Source organism: Thalassophryne amazonica, chromosome 4 (assembly GCF_902500255.1).
Source record: "Thalassophryne amazonica chromosome 4, fThaAma1.1, whole genome shotgun sequence".
In the NCBI taxonomy this organism is placed as follows: domain Eukaryota; kingdom Metazoa; phylum Chordata; class Actinopteri; order Batrachoidiformes; family Batrachoididae; genus Thalassophryne; species Thalassophryne amazonica.
Window position 1 is genome coordinate 3734622 of NC_047106.1, and position 19090 is coordinate 3753711.

The 19090-nt window shown below is 43.4% G+C and overlaps 1 protein-coding gene across 1 annotated transcript in view; it reads right to left on the reverse strand.

Moving 5' to 3' along the window:
* Window positions 1–19090, reverse strand: part of bcas3 (BCAS3 microtubule associated cell migration factor) — a 700663-nt gene that overhangs the window by 504037 nt on the left and 177536 nt on the right. Inside the window, 1 exon segment of the mRNA XM_034169027.1 lies at window positions 6606–6739. Coding sequence (XP_034024918.1) covers window positions 6606–6739 — 134 coding nt within the window.

A 19090-nucleotide genomic window follows, 5' to 3' on the forward strand; every position in this document is an offset into this window, starting at 1 on the left:
GTTATGCCAAAGACATTCAAAAACACACAGAGATGTTTAAACATCTTAAAAAAAAAATGTTTAAAATATGACAAAAGGTAAAAACAGAAGAATAGAAAGTTCTTTAAAAACATGTTTAAATGTTTACAAAGGCTGTAAAATGTGTAAATGTAGTGACAGTTCCTTAAAAACACACAAATACTTTTAAAATGTGTTAAAGATGTGTAAAAGAATAAAAAGAAACACACGAAGATGTTGAAATTGTGTGTATGTTTGTCGGTGAGGGGAGCAGCTATTCATTTGTTCTCTGAGGGGGGCTCACACTCCCACACATTGAAAACCTATGCTCTAGTGGACAAAGCGATGACTCAGTTTATCCATAAAATGAATCTGGATCAGTGGCAATGGATGGATGGATGGACGGACGGACAAGTCAGTCCCTGAAAATTGATCCTGGAATTCCTCCATCCAGATTCAGATCGTTTGACAACTTTTTAAACAATTTTAAAGTCAAATATCCACAAATTTTTAGGAAGCTTCATTGGTTTTCAAGTAAGCCCACCAATAAGAATCATTTCTGTGTTATTTCTTCTGCTACTCTGTGTGGAGAAATAAAAATGTCAGTTGGTCAAAACCAGTGTGCCTTGTGTGAAATATTTACCTCAGAGATAAACTAATCTCTCAAAGGTGTTTGACAAAAGCTGCTGGGGCTGATGGTGAGACAACAGCTTTTAGAGCTCATTTACTGAGACAATAAACAGACAAACAAAAAGACGGACAGCAGCCTTTGTTATTGTAAACTTCACAAACACACACGCCTTCTCAGAGAAGCGAGATAGGATCTGGGAGAATGTTAAACATGCAGACAGGTAGGCAGGCAGGAACAATGCAGGTGGAGGAATTATGACATGCAACGTCACGAGGTGACATAAGGTTTAAGAGCATGAAAGACAAACAGAACCCATCATTCCACAACACTGAAAAAAGCAGGACAGGACGACCTGTGGGCTGTTCTAATCTTTTGCCAGGTCAGAAGAGGTAATTGTCCCCCATCACTGACAGTTAATGGGGTGTCTTTTACATACCAGACACAGGCTACAAGGCCTGACCCCTGCCGCAGCCGATTAGTCGTGATGTGGAGAAAAGGCCACTTTGTGTGAGCGGTAATTGGTCATAATTGACCTGTCAAAGCTGCGAGTGTAAATGAGAGCTGGAATTTACTGTAAAATTAGCTTTTTAAAAAAATAACTGTGAAGATAAACCCAAATACGGGTAACCCGTCCAGGGCAAACCCAACCTTTCGCCCAGTGAGAGTTGGGATAGGCTCCAGCCCCCAGGACCCGTAACTGGAATAAGAGGGTTTAGAAAATGGATGGTATTATCAGCTGTTGATCAAGGACCTCAGTCATTCAGGTCCAAGATGTCCAGAACTTTACTGGATAGCAGTTGCTACTGAACCAACATCCAGTAGTAAAGGCGTAAACCTGATTCCAGAAACAGCCAAAAGAGGGGCAGGTATTCTTTACCAGGTGGTGGACTCAGTGGCTGCAAAGAGAAAGTGGCCATTGAATTAGAAATATATGAGCAAGCTGATAAAATGACCCGGGCCATGTCAATGAGTCAAATCTGAAAGGAGAAACTTGGGAAATCCTATGAAGAGGTGTGTGATGAGGAGGGGGTTTCCCAAAGTGGTGATGTCAGGCCTTCACAATTTGGGATCAAGAACATCACAAAACTTCAACATCAAATAATAAAAGTACTGAGAATAAACCAACTAAAACTGCAAGGACTGTAAAGTAGTCCATTAAAGTTTTGTGTCCAAATCTGGCTGACGGTGGAGAAGATGATGACAATATCTGGCTCTCGAGCCGTCTGTCCTGTCACAACGTAACTGCTCTGAGACCCGATCACAGAAAGTGAGGCCGTATTATCATTATGCAAATTCTGAGGTGTCTAGACCGTGTAGATGCCAAGTAAATCTGATTATATCAACGGTTTTTGTCTTCTGAGTGAACCAAATGTTGCCAGGGAGGTTTGGAATAGAGCTGTTGTGGGTCATCAAGTGTGGTAAGTGGTTAGTGTAATAAGAAAAAAATAGTCCTTTAGTTTACGATCGTTAGTCCACAGCGGCTGATTTAACATCAAATAAAGATGATTGGTTGAGTGGTTGAGTGAAGGTAGAACAGAAAAGTAACACAAAGTCTGTGTGGAGCCAAAACATTCCACAAAGAGGGAACGTTCCACCACAGAGGACGTGATGACATCTCTGACAGCTGGACAGATGCCAAACATACAAACCTAAAAAAAAAAAAGCCTGACACTGATTAGAGAGATTAGGCAGCGACGCTGAACTGAGACAAACCCTGAAGGAATGACAGCAACGTGACGAAGATGAACAGAGGGATAAAACCCAAAGACCAGAAGGGAAGATGTAAAACACTAAAAACAAAAATGACATAATGAGGAATGCTGACAAAAATTTCATCAAAAGTGGAGGAAAGTCCATCAGAACTGACCCTCAGAGACATGGGAACCCAGGAATCAAATGCTCTTTTACTTCAGGTCATCATAACCCAAAAATTACATTTTATGGACTATTAATCCACAAAGTAATCAACAGATTAATATAGATAATAAATAATTGTTAGGTGCAGCTTTTTGTGTCTCAGGAGAAGCTGAAATCAGAGAATTTTAACATTTAAGAAAAGACTCAAAACAATTAATCTGTAACAAAAGTAGTTGGTGATTCATTTAATAATTGATTAATGATCAATTAATCATTGCATATCTAATTTTGAGTCCAGATCTGGTTTCTTGCACAGAAGTCAAACTAATGGCCCCGTCACACGGCATACGAAGATTCCTGGACAAAGGAAAAAAGTAAAAAAAGTCACAAATTGTCAAGAAAAGGTGGACGAAAAGGCTTTATCACCGAATAGCCTGCGAACCAAGAGCGCAAAAGGAAGGAAAGAGGAACAAAATGAAACCGAAGCTAACGTTGATCTCCATGAGTTAAACAAAAGGCACCTGGAGCCATTGCTCATAGCGCCTGAGTCCTGGAAAAACTGCAAACAGAAGCGCGCGATCAGACAAACTGTGCAGATCAGTGCGCACGTAGGTGGATCCACCTGCTCTGGTTCCTCATCCAGAACAAAAGAGGGATCAGTTCCTCATCAGAATCCTCAGTGACGGCACGCTGTGCGCTTCGTCTTGCTCCAAATAAAAAAACAAACAAATAAAAAAAACTCTGGTGTACTGTGGTGGCTGCTGTATCATATTCCTACACTCATATTGTTATATTTAATAAAAAATAATAAGTGCATGCAGGAGGCGATGGCTGCTGCTGCTGACGTTGTGTTCAAGTGCTGTTGGAAATTATATGACTTTTTTGTTGTTTCAATTTCAGCAGTTGCTTCTAGCAGAAGCGTGCTTTTCATTTTATTTTTTGGTAAAATAATTAAAAAAAGATGAATTCTGGCTTATATAAGGTGCCTGAGCCCATTGAAGCTAACTCCCCACCCAGATAAACAAAATCCAAGCAAACAGGCTGAATTTGCCCTGTAGTTTCCGACGGTACATGAACGCAGCGGCAGCACTCAGAAACGGCTTCTGCACTGTATGAAAACATTCAGCTGGTTGAACGAAGTCAAACTAAACGCTAACGTTACAAAAAATAAGCAAATAATAAAACAGCAAAACGAAATACGGATGAATTGAGGTTTTCAATGTCATTCATTCAAATTTTTCAACAGTTTAAAAATCCTAACAAAGCGCCAGCTGCAGGAATCAATCAATCAATCAATCAATTTTTTTATATAGCGCCAAATCACAACAAACAGTTGCCCCAAGGCGCTTTATATTGTAAGGCAAGGCCATACAATAATTATGTAAAACCCCAACGGTGAAAACGACCCCCTGTGAGCAAGCACTTGGCTACAGTGGGAAGGAAAAACTCCCTTTTAACAGGAAGAAACCTCCAGCAGAACCACAAATTGTGGTTCTGCTGGAGATGTGGAATGAAGCTGAGCGAAGGTTAAACGATGCCAATCAAAGTCAATGAAAGTCCAGATTTCTTGTTTCGTTTGGGCTTCGTTGCCCTTTGTTCAGTGCAGTGTGACCGGGCCTTTTGACCCACATTTCTGGGATTCTCGGTAATTCGAGATACGATTTGTTTCCATGTTTATTTATTATTTTCCATGACTGGCTTTTTAATTTTTGGCACTTTATAGTGTTTATATCTTGATGTTTTTAAATAAATACTTGCACGGCTCTGCAAGGTTTAAAATTATTAGTAGAAATTATGGTTCTGATTTACTAATAAACAATAACATGTTTAGATTAATCAATTAATGGAAAAAATAATTGATAGATTAATCAATAAAAAAAGTAAGTTGTGGAACTCGTCAAAAATTGCATTATTGTGAAACTTGATCACAGTATATTTTTGGCTGTTGTCATCAAATGTGAGATTGTTCCTTTCTCTAGTTTAATGGTCCAGTCAGTTTTTAACTCTCCCTTTCTGAGACGGTCTTCACTTATCCTCCCCGTGGGCATCGGGCTGAACACCAGGAGAAGAGCGATTGTTGGGATTGCAACAGAGAGATGGGTATCACGCAGCCCTCTGACCTGGGAAAGGGACTTACCATGACCACTCTGAATGGCTTTCAGTCCCAGTTACTTCCCACTTTGTGACTCGAGCAATCTGGTTGCTTGCACAAGAAGTCAAACTTCGACCCACATTCGAGGGAACTTGGTGAACAACCATGTGAACATCGACAGTGCTTCTGTGAAGTCTGTGTTGATTCCTGCAAAGTGGTCAGTTTGGCTGACCAAGCGACTCTCTGAACATCCTGAAAATTTCTAGGATCCCTAGAAATTCAAGGATATCACAGCTGGTCTGTACACAGGTACCACGTGTGGGGACAGAGTGGGCACAGAGCATCTAAGTGTCTGACTTCTTTGAAGTCAATTCCAGTGTTCGTCAGGAATGTGTTCTAGCTCTGTTCAGTCTTTGCATGAACCGGGTGTGTTGGGTTGTGGAGTCCAGCAAGTTAAGATTTACTGTCCTAGACTTGGTAAATGATGCTGTGATCTTTGCTGAATCAATGGACACTCTGTCAGCACACGAGAAGCTGAGTGAGGTTGTCCTGGATCCAGATCCAGGCTTTCATTGAATTCCTGGACTCTACCGTCACAAATGTATCTGTATGTGGTCAAAGTGCTGAAACTGCAGAGAGGTTTGCTTATCTCAGCAGTGATGTTCATGTCTATGGGTCCTCGGCCTTTGACATCCAGAGACACCTGGGAAGATCTTATGGAGCCATGAGGTCAAAGGTCAGAGGCATTTGGTGGTGTTGATATCTTTACGTGAGAACCAAGCTTCAACCTTTCAAGGGTCTTGGTGCAGCTGAAATAAGCCGTTACTTCAGGAGGCTCAGGCGAGGCGTTCTTCCTGGATTGTGAAGGAACAGCAGCTACGACACTTTGGACATATGATTGTGTGTTGAAGGACCCCAGCAAAAGCAAAAGGCCAAAGTGACACCCACGTACCACCTGGGTGTGGGAGACAGGCGGGTACATTTGAGAAGTGGGGATGGATCAGGTGTCTGTCTGGGTGGTTGACAGGTACAGCCCAGGATGGTTCCATAAGGAGGTGGATGTGCCACTCTACCAGACCGGAGCTGTACATCATATTATTAGAAACCCGCAGTGCTTTGAACATTCACCCAGTCACACCCACACCGACGTCAGGGTGCTGCCATCAAGCAGCGTGGAGGATTAAGGACCTTGCTCAAGGGTCCTTAGTGACTTTCTGGTCTGACAGGGATTTGAACAGAGGACTCTCTGGTTACAAGCCACACCTACAACCTACCTACCTACAACCTGAGTGGCTGGAGTTCTGCCGTGTGTTCCGAGGCTCTGAGCTGGTCTCCATTCTGCTTGTGGCCGTTATCAGCTGAGGTCTGTTTACCTGGCCTCGGGTCACTGACAGCTGGCCTTATGTTTGGCCACCGGAGACAGATAAGGCGTCTCTCCACCCATCTAGCTGAAGACTTTATCACTCCGCGGTGTGCGTGCGAGGGTGTGTGCAGATAACCTCTAGCCCCTGACCACTCGGCTGAGGCTGGCATTCCGTGTTTACAAGGGGCAGGATCAAAGCCGGCTCAGTGTGCAGCCGGTCAGTGTACCTGCCGTTTGGTCGCTCATTAACTACAGCCGGGCCGGCTTTGTGTGTCTGTGCGTGTGCGGTTGTGTGTTCCACTCGTCAATAATCCTGAACCCAACAAGGCCTGAAGTGGTTTTGCTGAGTCAGCGCTTCTATTAATCTGCACTGCAGAATTACTGTACATCTGTTTCGACGAAGGAGTGTAAATTAAATCGACTTTAAGGGTGAAGTTCAGGTACTGACCCCTGCTGTCAAGTCACTGTGACCTTCTCCGCTTCATGTGAAAACAATGATGAAATCTGAATGAATGAAGTTTGAGGCCTAATCCAGTACGGTGTTACTGACAGAAAACAGAGAATGTGGAACAACGGCCTGGAAACACTGAAAATCTGAATATTGCAAGATTTAAATAAATTTAAACTTTACTGGGCCATGAGCTCAAACATGGTGTGTTTCAAACCTTGGCCTCGGTCTCCCCGCGGTGCAGCGTGTAGAGGTGGTGGACGGTGCTCTGTGACGACGCCCACGGATGTGTGAGGATCTGGAAGACATGAAAATCGTGGCCCAGTGTGTCGGCGGTCACCAGCAGCATTCCTACGAATAACACACACACACACACACACGGATTACTGTCCAGATTTTGCTGTCGGGAAACAAATGTATTAAGAACTATTTTAGTCTGAACCATCTGGAAGACAAACAGTGATGATTCCTGCTATCACAGTTTCAGTGCATCACCAGCACAGTGACGATTATTCAGATTAGGAGCACAGAGACAAACGCCAGATGTACCGATATGATAAAGTCTTAATTTTTCTTTCGACACGTCCTAACAATGTGATAATTCTGATCTCTAAACAACAACCACAAAGAGATCATTTGACTCAACCTTCCCTCCTTAGTCAAGACACTTTATCTGCATTGTCTCAGTCCACCCAGCTGTAAAAGTGGGTGGACTGGTGGACTTTAGCTGGGGAAGTAGCCTGCGTCAAACTGGTATCCTGTCCAGGGGGAGTGATTCATAGACTTCCATCACCTTCACACTACAGAATCCGGAGATACAGCTGGTAAAATAAGTATGAACCATGTCACCATTTTTCTCAGTAAATGCAGTATATTTATGAAGGTCCTGCCGACGTGATGTTTTCACCAGATGTCAGTAAGAATCCAAGTAATCCACACATACAAAGAAACCAAAACAAATACGTACAGAAATTAGCTTATGTGTAATAAAATGGAATGACATGGAAAAAGTATCGAACAGGCTTACTGAAATTTTATGTAATACTTTGTACAAAAGTCATTGTTGGTAATGAAGCTTCCAGATGCCTCTTGGATGGAGAAACAAGTTTCATGCTTTGCACAGGTGTGATTTTGGTACATTCTTCCACACAGACAGTCTTCAGATCTTGAAGGTTCTGTGGACATCTACCATGAACTCTGACTTTCAGTTATTTCATAGATTATCTCCTGGATTCCAGTCAGGTGATTGGCTGGACCATTCCAGCAGCTTTCTTTTCATCCTGAAACCACTTGCAAGTTTCCTTGTCTTTGTGTTTGGGTTCATTGTCTTTCTGAAATGTCCACCCTCATTTCATCTTCTTCATCCTGGTATACGGCAGCAGATTTATATCAAGAACGTCCATTTGACATTTGACTTCCAAACATGGAGTGCATTATGGTATCCAAAGAGTTCAGTTTTGGTCTCATCTGTCCAGACTATATTCACAGAGTTGTCTAAATGTTGTGCAGCAAACTTTAAACGAGCTTCAACAGGCTTTTTCCTAAGAATGTGATATTTCTGATCTCTAAACAACAACCACAAAGAGATCATTCTGAGTCAACCTTCCCTCGCCAGTGCATTTGTTAGGTGCTGTTGCCATCTACAGTCTGACAACCTGTTACTGCTCTCACCTGAAACAGAGGAACATTGGTTACTTGCTCAATCTTGTAAGATCCATCACAGAGCTACATGGACTACTAGACACTACTGGTCTTCAGTTTCTGTTGGGTTTTTTTTACTTGGCGTCAACAAATTGTTGACTCGGCAGATATTTTGCAGCAGTTTCCCTTCTTCACACAGTTCCAGATGTACATGGAGAATGAGGTACAAGTGGTCTTGAACTGGGTACCTTCTGGTTGTGAGACAAACATGCTTTTCTCTCGCACCCATTAAGTACGGAATATAAATGGTTCAGGAAGGAGACCATAGGACATAAAATGTTTTCCGACTCTTTTGTGGGACAACAGAATATAAAGAATGGGGTTATGTCTATAGGTCGTGAGGCCCGTTAGTACCATGGCTCACAGTGGGTAAAATAAGTAATTAACACACCACCATTTTTCTGCAGAAGGTTCCTGGTTCAAATCCCTCCCCTGCCCATTTCTCCATGTATGCAGAGTTGCGTCAGGAAGGGCATCTGGCATAAAACCTGTGCCAAATCAACATGCAGAACCACCTCGGATTTACTGTGGCGACTTGGAGAGAAAAACGAGGGAGCATCCGAAAGGACTTAATTTTTTCGCCATAAACAGGCCATGACCAGGTGCTACTCACAGGATTTCTGACAGAGGACTGAAAAGAATTACCAGAAGAGTTGTCCAAGAGCCAAGGACCAGTTGTGTAGAGCAACTGAACAATTGTTTCAAAGAAAACAATAAGTAATACACTCGGCCACCGTGGCCTGTATACACGCTCCACACAAGACTATTGATGAAGAAAAAGCCTGTTGAAGCTCGTTTAAAGTTTGCTGCACAACATTTAGAGGACCCTGTGAAATACTGGGAGAATATAGTCTGGACAGATGAGACCAAAACTGAACTCTTTGGATACCATAATGCACTCCATGTTTGGAGGTAAAATGGCCCCAAAAACACCAGACCAACAGTGAAGTCTGGAGGTGGAACATCATGGTGTGGGACTGTTATAAAGCTGAAAATAAAGCTGCTAGAATGGTCGAGCCAATCACCTGACTGGAATCCAGGAGATAATCTATGAAATAACTAAAGGCCAGAGTTCAAGATCTGAAGACTGTCTGTGTGGAAGGATGGACCAAAATCACACCTGTGCAAAGCATGAGACTTGTTTCTCCATCCAGGAGGCATCTGGAAGCTTCATTACCAATAATGACTTTTGTACAAAGTATTAAATAAAATTTCAGTAAGCCTGTTCGATACTTTTTCCTTGTGTCATTCCATTTTATTATACATAAGTTAATTTCTGTGCTTATTTGTTTTGGTTTCTTTGAATGTGTGGATTACTTGGACTCTTACTGACATCTGGTGAAAACATCATGTCGGCAGGACCTTCATAAATATACTGTATTTACTGAGAAAAATGGTGACATGGTTCATACTTATTTTACCAGCTGTATCTCCGGATTCTGTAGTGTGAAGGTGATGGAAGTCTATGAATCACTCCCCCTGGACAGGATGCCAGTTTGACGCAGACTACTTCCCCAGCTAAAGTCCACCAGTCCACCCACTTTTACAGCTGGGTGGACTGAGACAATGCAGATTAAGTATCTTGACCAAGGACACAGACAGGTAGCACGGACAAGATTCAAGGCCAGGTCTACATATCGGCTGGTCAGCAGCTTATCCACTCAGGTCTACATAATAAGGAGACAAAAAAGTAAATGTATTATTTGGGTGTGTCCTTGGATGAGACTCATTGTCCCATATGTTGCAGCTCTATCGTGTGCAATCAAAAACGCATAGTGCAAGTATAATGTAGAAATCACAGACAGAGACCCCATAGTAGAGAAAGCAAACGGCTTTTATCTGCAGCAGTCACTTAAAGGCAGTTAAAGGCAGACAGGAAAAACAGTTGATTCACAAAAGCCATCTGTGTGGAAACAGCAAACCACATTCACTGTAGGCATGCAAGCAAAGATCCCAGCAACAAGAAACCGTCCAAAAGTTACAACAAATCAAAAACAGCAACAAAACACGGGCAAACCTAGAGAAACTGAGTGTGTATAAAAAAACAAGGAAATAAACAGAATGCGAGGGGGCGAGCACAGCACCAAGACAATCTGGCACAGACGACAGGGGCTGTGGATGGTTATACAGTGTATAAAAGTACACTCAACAAAAATATAAACGCAACACTTTTGGTTTTGCTCCCATTTTGTATGAGATGAACTCAAAGATCTAAAACTTTTTCCACATACACAATATCACCATTTCCCTCAAATATTGTTCACAAACCAGTCTAAATCTGTGATAGTGAGCACTTCTCCTTTGCTGAGATAATCCATCCCACCTCACAGGTGTGCCATATCAAGATGCTGATTAGACACCATGATTAGTGCACAGGTGTGCCTTAGACTGCCCACAATAAAAGGCCACTCTGAAAGGTGCAGTTTTATCACACAGCACAATACCACAGATGTCGCAAGATTTGAGGGAGCGTGCAATTGGCATGCTGACAGCAGGAATGTCAACCAGAGCTGTTGCTCATGTATTGAATGTTCATTTCTCTACCATAAGCCGTCTCCAAAGGCGTTTCAGAGAATTTGGCAGTACATCCAACCAGCCTCACAACCGCAGACCACGTGTAACCACACCAGCCCAGGAACTCCACATCCAGCATGTTCACCTCCAAGATCGTCTGAGACCAGCCACTCGGACAGCTGCTGAAACAATCGGTTTGCATAACCAAAGAATTTCTGCACAAACTGTCAGAAACCGTCTCAGGGAAGCTCATCTGCATGCTCGTCGTCCTCATCGGGGTCTCGACCTGACTCCAGTTCGTCGTCGTAACCGACTTGAGTGGGCAAATGCTCACATTCGCTGGCATTTGGCACGTTGGAGAGGTGTTCTCTTCACGGATGAATCCCGGTTCACACTGTCCAGGGCAGATGGCAGACAGCGTGTGTGGCGTCGTGTGGGTGAGCGGTTTTCTGATGTCAATGTTGTGGATCGAGTGGCCCATGGTGGTGGTGGGGTTATGGTATGGGCAGGCGTCTGTTATGGACGAAGAACACAGGTGCATTATATTGATGGCATTTTGAATGCACAGAGATACCGTGACGAGATCCTGAGGCCCATTGTTGTGTCATACATCCAAGAACATCACCTCATGTTGCAGCAGGATAATGCACGGCCCCATGTTGCAAGGATCTGTACACAATTCTTGGAAGTTGAAAATGTCCCAGTTCTTGCATGGCCGGAATACTCACCGGACATGTCACCCATTGAGCATGTTTGGGATGCTCTGGACCGGCGTATACGACAGCGTGTACCAGTTCCTGCCAATATCCAGCAACTTCGCACAGCCACTGAAGAGGAGTGGACCAACATTCCACAGGCCACAATTGACAACCTGATCAACTCTATGCGAAGGAGATGTGTTGCACTGCATGAGGCAAATGGTGGTCACACCAGATACTGACTGGTATCCCCCCCCAATAAAACAAAACTGCACCTTTCAGAGTGGCCTTTTATTGTGGGCAGTCTAAGGCACACCTGTGCACTAATCTTGGTGTCTAATCAGCATCTTGATATGGCACACCTGTGAGGTGGGATGGATTATCTCAGCAAAGGAGAAGTGCTCACTATCACAGATTTAGACTGGTTTGTGAACAATATTTTAGGGAAATGGTGATATTGTGTATGTGAAAAAAGTTTTAGATCTTTGAGTTCATCTCATACAAAATGGGAGCAAAACCAAAAGTGTTGCGTTTATATTTTTGTTGAGTGTAATTAATGAGGAAATGAATGTGACTGAGACAGGGAATAAAGCACACGCAGAGTACTGTACCAGAAAAAGAGCAAATTGAAACAGGAAAGAGAGTTACAAAAAATCATGGTAAGCAATTCAAAATAAAACACCCAAGAAACAACACTGGAAAACCAGAGGCTAGATAAGTGACGCCAAAGATGAAGTGCATTAATTAATTAAGGGTATGTTTTATGTCTGTTCCTTTAATAACCAGGTGCACTGGAATTAGTTGCACTGCTATTTCATCATTTATCGTAGCAGATGCTCCTTGTGGTTAAGCAATAAAACAGGAACTGATTTTTTCTTTTTTTTTGGGGGGGGGGGGGGGGAGATTTTTGTCTACAAGTAACATTTTGGAGCATGCACCAGTGATGCGCTTTGCCACATCCACAACACAGCAGTGATGTCCAGCAGCTTCTTGGGAATCGCACAAATTCTCTGCATACTTGTCTCCCAGACTGAAACAAAAACTGTATGCAACACCAGAGCAGCATCTCCACCTGTCTGGAGGAGCTTAGCACGAACGCCTCAGGTACCCAGAGCTTCCCCCCCCCCCCCCACCTCAGCTGTTTCATTGTCTTTGTGATGTCACCAGGATTTGACTGGAGAATCAGCTCTAAGAACCCCAGTACCAGAAAACTCTGACGTCCCAGCAGGAGGACCAGCCTGTTCCAAGTGCTCCAAGAAGTTGACCCAAAGTGACAGTACAGCACCGGGGCAGAACAGTATTGTCCCCAGTTGTACAAAGAGTGCACACGTGTTGTGAACTTGCCTCATTAAGGCGTATCTGAATATTGCACCACACAAATGTCAGGAAACAAAAATCCTGGCAGTGTAATTTAGCTCCTCGTGTTCTGTTCTAAACTTATACAATGTTTTGAAACAGCAGACGAGAGTGGAGCTCCTGAAACGGTTCATGTGGTGTAAAAATTCCCTGAAAACCGACCACCGCCAACGCTGGCAGCGCACACACTTGTGCACACGCACATACACACACAAAACCTGCCAAACAGCAGAACCGCATCATGCCGTCGGTGTCACACCCACTGACAGAACCCTTGGCTGGTTCCTGTTTTTGTTTGAAGCCGGTCAAACTGCAGAAAGCGTCAGCCTTGATCGCAAAACAGACTTGACACAACCTGAACAATCCGGGATCCAAACGGGCTCAGTTATGAGAAACACGTCCTCAGGAGCCTTTGAGACATTACAAACAGATCCAGAGATTAGACAGCAGCTCCAAAAAACAAACCATGAGTGACACAGTGGACGATTTAAAAGAAGACTAAAAGCCCGCGGACACAAATGACAATAAAGACCTTTTCCTTTGAGCTTTTCTCTGTGGACTCTTTCATGTGGCTGCTGCAGTAGGTTTTAATTAGTGGCCGGGCTTTATTGGGTGGCATGTCAAATGTGAAAAGACGAGGACGGAATGGCAGTAGACTAAAAGAATTCAGTGAACACGTGCAACACGAGATGGAAAACACTGCAGCAGAATTCAGCATGTTAACAGGAACACATCCTCAACATGTTTTTAACCAAGCAAACCTATGGTTGAAACTAAATCACTAGTTGTAGTCCATTTTACCGGGTCACTAACTGCCCCTCTGGATCATCTGTTCGTGTGAACTCTGGAGTCCACGTGGCTGTTGAGCTGCAAATTCCTGTCACCGTTTGTTCTGATGAATCTGTGTTATGTTATTGTTAGGACGACCAAAACAGACAGCCCCCCCCCCCCCCCCCCCCGAGTCTGGTCTGCCTGAGGTTTCTTCCTATAATCAAAAACCTCTGATGGGGGCTTTCCTTCCTAACCACTGCCACCAATGCGCTTGCTCGTGGGCTGGATAAGGTTTAAATCTTCTCTCGTGCGTGGCACTGTGAGAGGAGCTTTGTCCTGTGATTGTCCATGTGGTGTGTTGTCGTGTATGACACCCCAGCAGATGAAGAATAAATGCACAGAGCAGGTACTAATGTCACATACGTAGCCATATGGAAATGAGGATTTTGCGTGTATTAATGATCACAAGCACAAATTGAGCTTCAGTGGGCTACATGCAAAATAAGAAACTTGAACAGATAATATGTCACTCACTGAACCGTGGATCACAGGACCTTAAGAGTCCAGTGGCTGCAACAACCTGATCTCCAAATGGTGAAAAGCCATCACCGAACAGGGATTACAAACGGCAACTCAGGGTGGTTCCAAACTATGATGTCTCCGCCCTGGGTGCTAAATGCAGCATACTAAGGAACAATCCAAATGTAAAGGAAGTAATCAGGTCACATAAAAGTTAGAAATTAGGCAATTAGTAAAAATTTTTTCAAGTACCTGTCCAAAACCTCTGTCTATGCTCAATCTAAAGTCAATTTGAAAAGAATTCATTTGATTGGATGCATGCAGAAGGAGGTGTTCTCCATGAAAGCCAAAAGTATAAAATCTTAATTTTCATCACGGGAAATCTGATCTGTTCACTCTAAGTGGAAAAGATCATTGCAATTTAATTCCAGTTGTGCTTTACAGATGATGAAGATGTGGACTGAGGCTGGTCTGGACAGGATGAGCTGTGGGGTCAAGCAGATAATCTGCTGTCCAGGGAGGAAAGTCACAGACAAGCCAAGTGAAGCACGCATTAAGATGGTGGTTAGCTATCCCGAGTGTATCAGAGCGACCAGAAAGCCAGAGCGCTAAGGCCCAGGGCCTGTAAACTCTCGAAAACCCACGCCCCAAACGAGGTGCCAAGCCACAAGAAGCATTTGCGTCAACTGGGAATAGAGAGAAAAAAGGGACGGGGCCCTTCTAATTATAGAGTCTGGAAACGGAAGCCCAGGGTGATTAGGAGTCGAGGCGCTGCGGTCTGTTTATCTGGGAGCTTCCTCTCGCTCTCTAACGCTCTCTCTCCCCCACACTCCACTTTTTCTTTCTTCCTCCTCTCTCTGTGTTGGCCGGCCCCACCCACTTGGCGGCTGGAGAATCTGGCCCCCCGAGTTTCTGACAGATGAGAGTTGGCCCCAGCGTCCTGACCAGGGGATGGCGTTCGTCTTCTCCTGATGGCGGCAGAGTCTGGGCTCCAAAAAAGCAACAGGGCCGGGGAGGCTGGAGCGCAGCGCGGGTGCAAGCGTCGGAGCGCTGGGGCTTTTGTGGCCTTGTTGAAATACAGAGGGCCTCGATAAGAGGCGTCAGTCGGTTAGCCTGCGGGAAGTCCAAATTAAAAAGTAGCTGAGCCACACGGCGGGTGAAAAGAGAGGGTTTCAGGGAAACCAGAGGCCGGCTGGGGCAGCGTTTGACACGTCCTATTTATAACACCTCATCCCGGAGGTTACAGCGTTATTTACGACATACTAGTGCAAAAAGTGCTGGCACACACGCTCATACGTGCACTCAACTGGAAGGGATGACCTCTAATTTGCCATGTGTGAGACATACATTGGTGTGGAGTGTGAGGGAAGTGATATAATCATTTCCAGAAATATCTGCTGGTTGTTGTGTTGTATTTTTTATTTTTTTGTCTTGCAGAAATCTTTGTTTTGCCCCAGGCTTCACTGTCCCCGTCCCTAACCAAACAAAAAAACATCTGCTCCGTCACATTAACGGTCGGAGGATGTTTCATTTAACAAAGTGGTTTGCTGTATTCCCGACAAAGGCAGCACGGGACACGACAATAGAAGAGAAAGAACAGTGAGGAGACAAAATAGGGAGAGCAACAAAGAGGGCGGTGATTTCCCCACTTGGCAACACAAAAGGCCACAACAAAACTAGTCCACTTTTTAATTAACAACACCAGGCTAAGAGCAAAAAAAAAAAAAAACCTTTTGAAATTCAGGAAAAAACTCAAATTATAACCATGTGGAAGGCATAAAGTGTACAAGATGGAGCACTTGGGGGATTTAGATAGCTTTAGTGTTACCAGGATGCATAAACTTCAGAGCAAATGAGTCCAACGCACAAATGAAAGAGTATCCGTACTAAGACGGGGCTTTTGTCTGCAGAGTTGGCAATTTGGGGGAAGGACAGTGCGCTTGTGTATCTTTCCACATATGTTTGGCATCTACAAAATGGCATCACTCTAACCGAAGTGTTAGTGTCACTGTGATTATTCTGACCACCTACGGCTCGGTTTGGAACATACGACTCATCGGTACGGTACACCACGGCAGATTCATGGTTAATATGCCGATAGCATTTTTAACAAGAACAAATCTCAATCCCACGTTTGTTTGTTTGTTTGTTTTTTCTTTGTTTTTCGAGACTTGAAATCAACTGGGCTGGAAATTAATTTTCCAGGCGCTTAGGTGAGTCATGATGGGACAGGAGAACTAGTTCAAGCTAAAAAACTGGTTCCAAATTTTTCAATCCACTCGAACTGTCCTTCTCAGACATTATCAGACACACATGTCATCACATTGCAGGCATGAAAAATCCTGAAAGTCAGCCCGAGGGACCACTGCAGGAGCGCCTATGTTTCGGACAAAATCAGACCCATTTTAAAGCCTTATTTTGCGGCAAAGCAGACATTTCAAAAAAGTCTTGAAATTTCATCCAGATCATCCTAAAAAGTCCAGAATTCAGGAAAAATCCTGAAAATCACAGTTCATCTGCAAAGTATTCACAGTGCTTCACTTTTTAATGATACAGCCTTATTCCAAAATGGAATAAATTTTTCCGCTCAAAATTTTACTCACAACACCTCATAATGACAACATGAAAAAAGTTTTTTTTTGACATTTTTGCAAATTTATTAAAAATAGAAAACTAAGAAATCACATGTACTTAAGTTGCTCAGTACTTTGTTGATGCACCCACTCAAGGACATTAACAGAGTTGTTCTGAAGCCACTCCTTTGATATCTTGGCTGTGTGCTTACTGCCCGGTCACAAGGCACACGGGCTTTGCTGAACATCCCAACAAGTCCCAAATCATTGAGGAAAAGTGTACGAATAAGCCTGGACTTCTCCCATCACCGAAAAGCCTGCGAGTGCAGAGCCCATAAAAGACCGAAACAAAACCGAAACTAACAAAGGAAAAACAAAACAAACGGCGACCTTGACGCTTATGAATAAAATCAAAATGAAGCGCCAGTCTGTAATCATTTCTGTAGCGAGTCTGTGCTGTCCACAGCCACCTGCAGTAGTGTTGTCTCGACAACGTGTGCGTGAACACGCACGTCACAACCAGAGACGTTGAGAGGCTGGAGAGAGATGGTATGGGAACTATGCAAATGATGAGCAACCGCCAAGACAGAATTCAAAACGGAATACGGACGAACTGAGGTTGTCATTGGGACTCGTTCACATTTTTCAACAGTTTAAAAATTCTGACGAAGCGCCAGCTAAAGAAACAAAGCTGGACGATGGTTAAACGATGTCTCCAGAAAGTCAACGTAACTGCAGATTTCTTGTTTTGTTTTGGCTTCGGTGTCCTTCGTTAGTGCCGTGTGACCAGAGCTTTAGGGTCGTTGTCCTGATGAAAGATGAACTGCCAGGTGTCTGTTAGGACTTGATAGGCTGTGCACGTGAATTAGCAAATCAGCTTGTGGCAGAGCAGGTAGAGATGGAAAATGTGCAGGTTCAGGGGTCCATCTCAAATTTATCTTTATCTCAAGGATGATCAGTGGAAACAGGAGGCACCTGAACATCTTCTGTACATGTGATTTGTTAGGTTTTTTTTTATTATTATTATTAATAAATTTGCAAAGAATCTAAAAAAAAAGAGGGGGTTGTTATGGGGTGTTGTGTGTAGAATTTTGAGGAATAAGGCTGTAACAATATGTAAAAATATAAAGGCTGTAAAAATATGGAAAAAGTGAAGCACTGTTAATACTTTCTAGATGGACTGCATAACTGTCCAAAAATTAAAATAGCCAATCACAACCACAAAATTCAAAACTTTTTCAAAGATTTTTCAATAAGAATGTTCAGGTTAGGTTGTGATTGTGAGCTCACCGATGAGTTGAGGAAGATATCATGTGCCGTTAGCCAGCACTCTGGCCCCTGGTGGATCAACGTGTTAATCCTGCAGCTTCATGCTAGCACATAGAGGAACACACACATGTGATGTATAAAATGCGAGTGTGTGTGTGTGTAATGTTGAGAAACTGGATCTGTTTGAGTTAATGTACACACGCTGCAAAAACGTCTTAAAGTCCACCATCAATACAACCACTGTCTCTGTCCATGGTGCTGATCAGATAATGAATAAAATAAAACAACAACACCAACTGTCACAAACTGGCATGAAAAACAAAACATCAAAATCATGACTAGAGGACAGGTCATCTCCAATCATGGAGGAGCTACTCATATTACAACATCCCTGAACATTTAAACGTTTCAACTATCAATCACGGTTTAACTTGCTTTTAGGAAACATCATTGAACAGAAACAAAGTTTCAAAGCTCAAGCATGGTTTAAGATGATTTTTTAGAAAGCAATGTTTAACACTCAAAACGATTTCTAGGATCAATCATGGCTTAGATGCTTTTAGAAAACACCAACTAACAGTATTTCAAAGATCAATCACGGTTGGGCATGTTTTTAGGAAAAATCGTTCATCATTAAAAAGGATTCTGAGATCGATCTTTGGACTACTGCAATGTTCTAATTTCTGATTTACCGCAGTCCAGCATTAGGGCTCTCCAGGTTGTTCATTCGGCTGCTCCCGGGTTTGTTCGGGGTCACCACAGCGGATAAAGCCAGATCCGCATTGGTAATTGGCACAAGTTTTATGCCGGATGCCCTTCCTGACGCAACTCCAGTTTTACCTGGAGAAACACACACAGCCACTGGTGTTCCAAAGAGGTCTCCCATCCAAGTACCCTGCTCTACTTAGATCTGAGATCTGACAAGATCAGGCTTACACAGAGTTTTGAGACGAAGCAGAAAGTTTGACCACATTACACCCATTTTAGCGTCTCTTCACTGGCTTCCTGTCCCAGTGAGATCAGATTTTAAGGTTCTGCTACTAGTCTATAAAACTGTTTATGGACTGCCACGTCCCTACCTAGCTGACCTAATTAAACCTTACGTACCGGCCCGGGCTTTGCGTTCTCAGGGTGCAGGACTACTTTGTGTCCCTAGGGTGAATAAGAAGTCTGCAGGTCATAGAGCTTTCTATTATTGTGCCCCTGTTCTGTGGAATGATCTCCCTGCATCAATAAAACAGTCAGATTCTGTAGAGACTTTCAAGTCCAGACTTAAGACGCACTTACTTTCCCTTTCATAT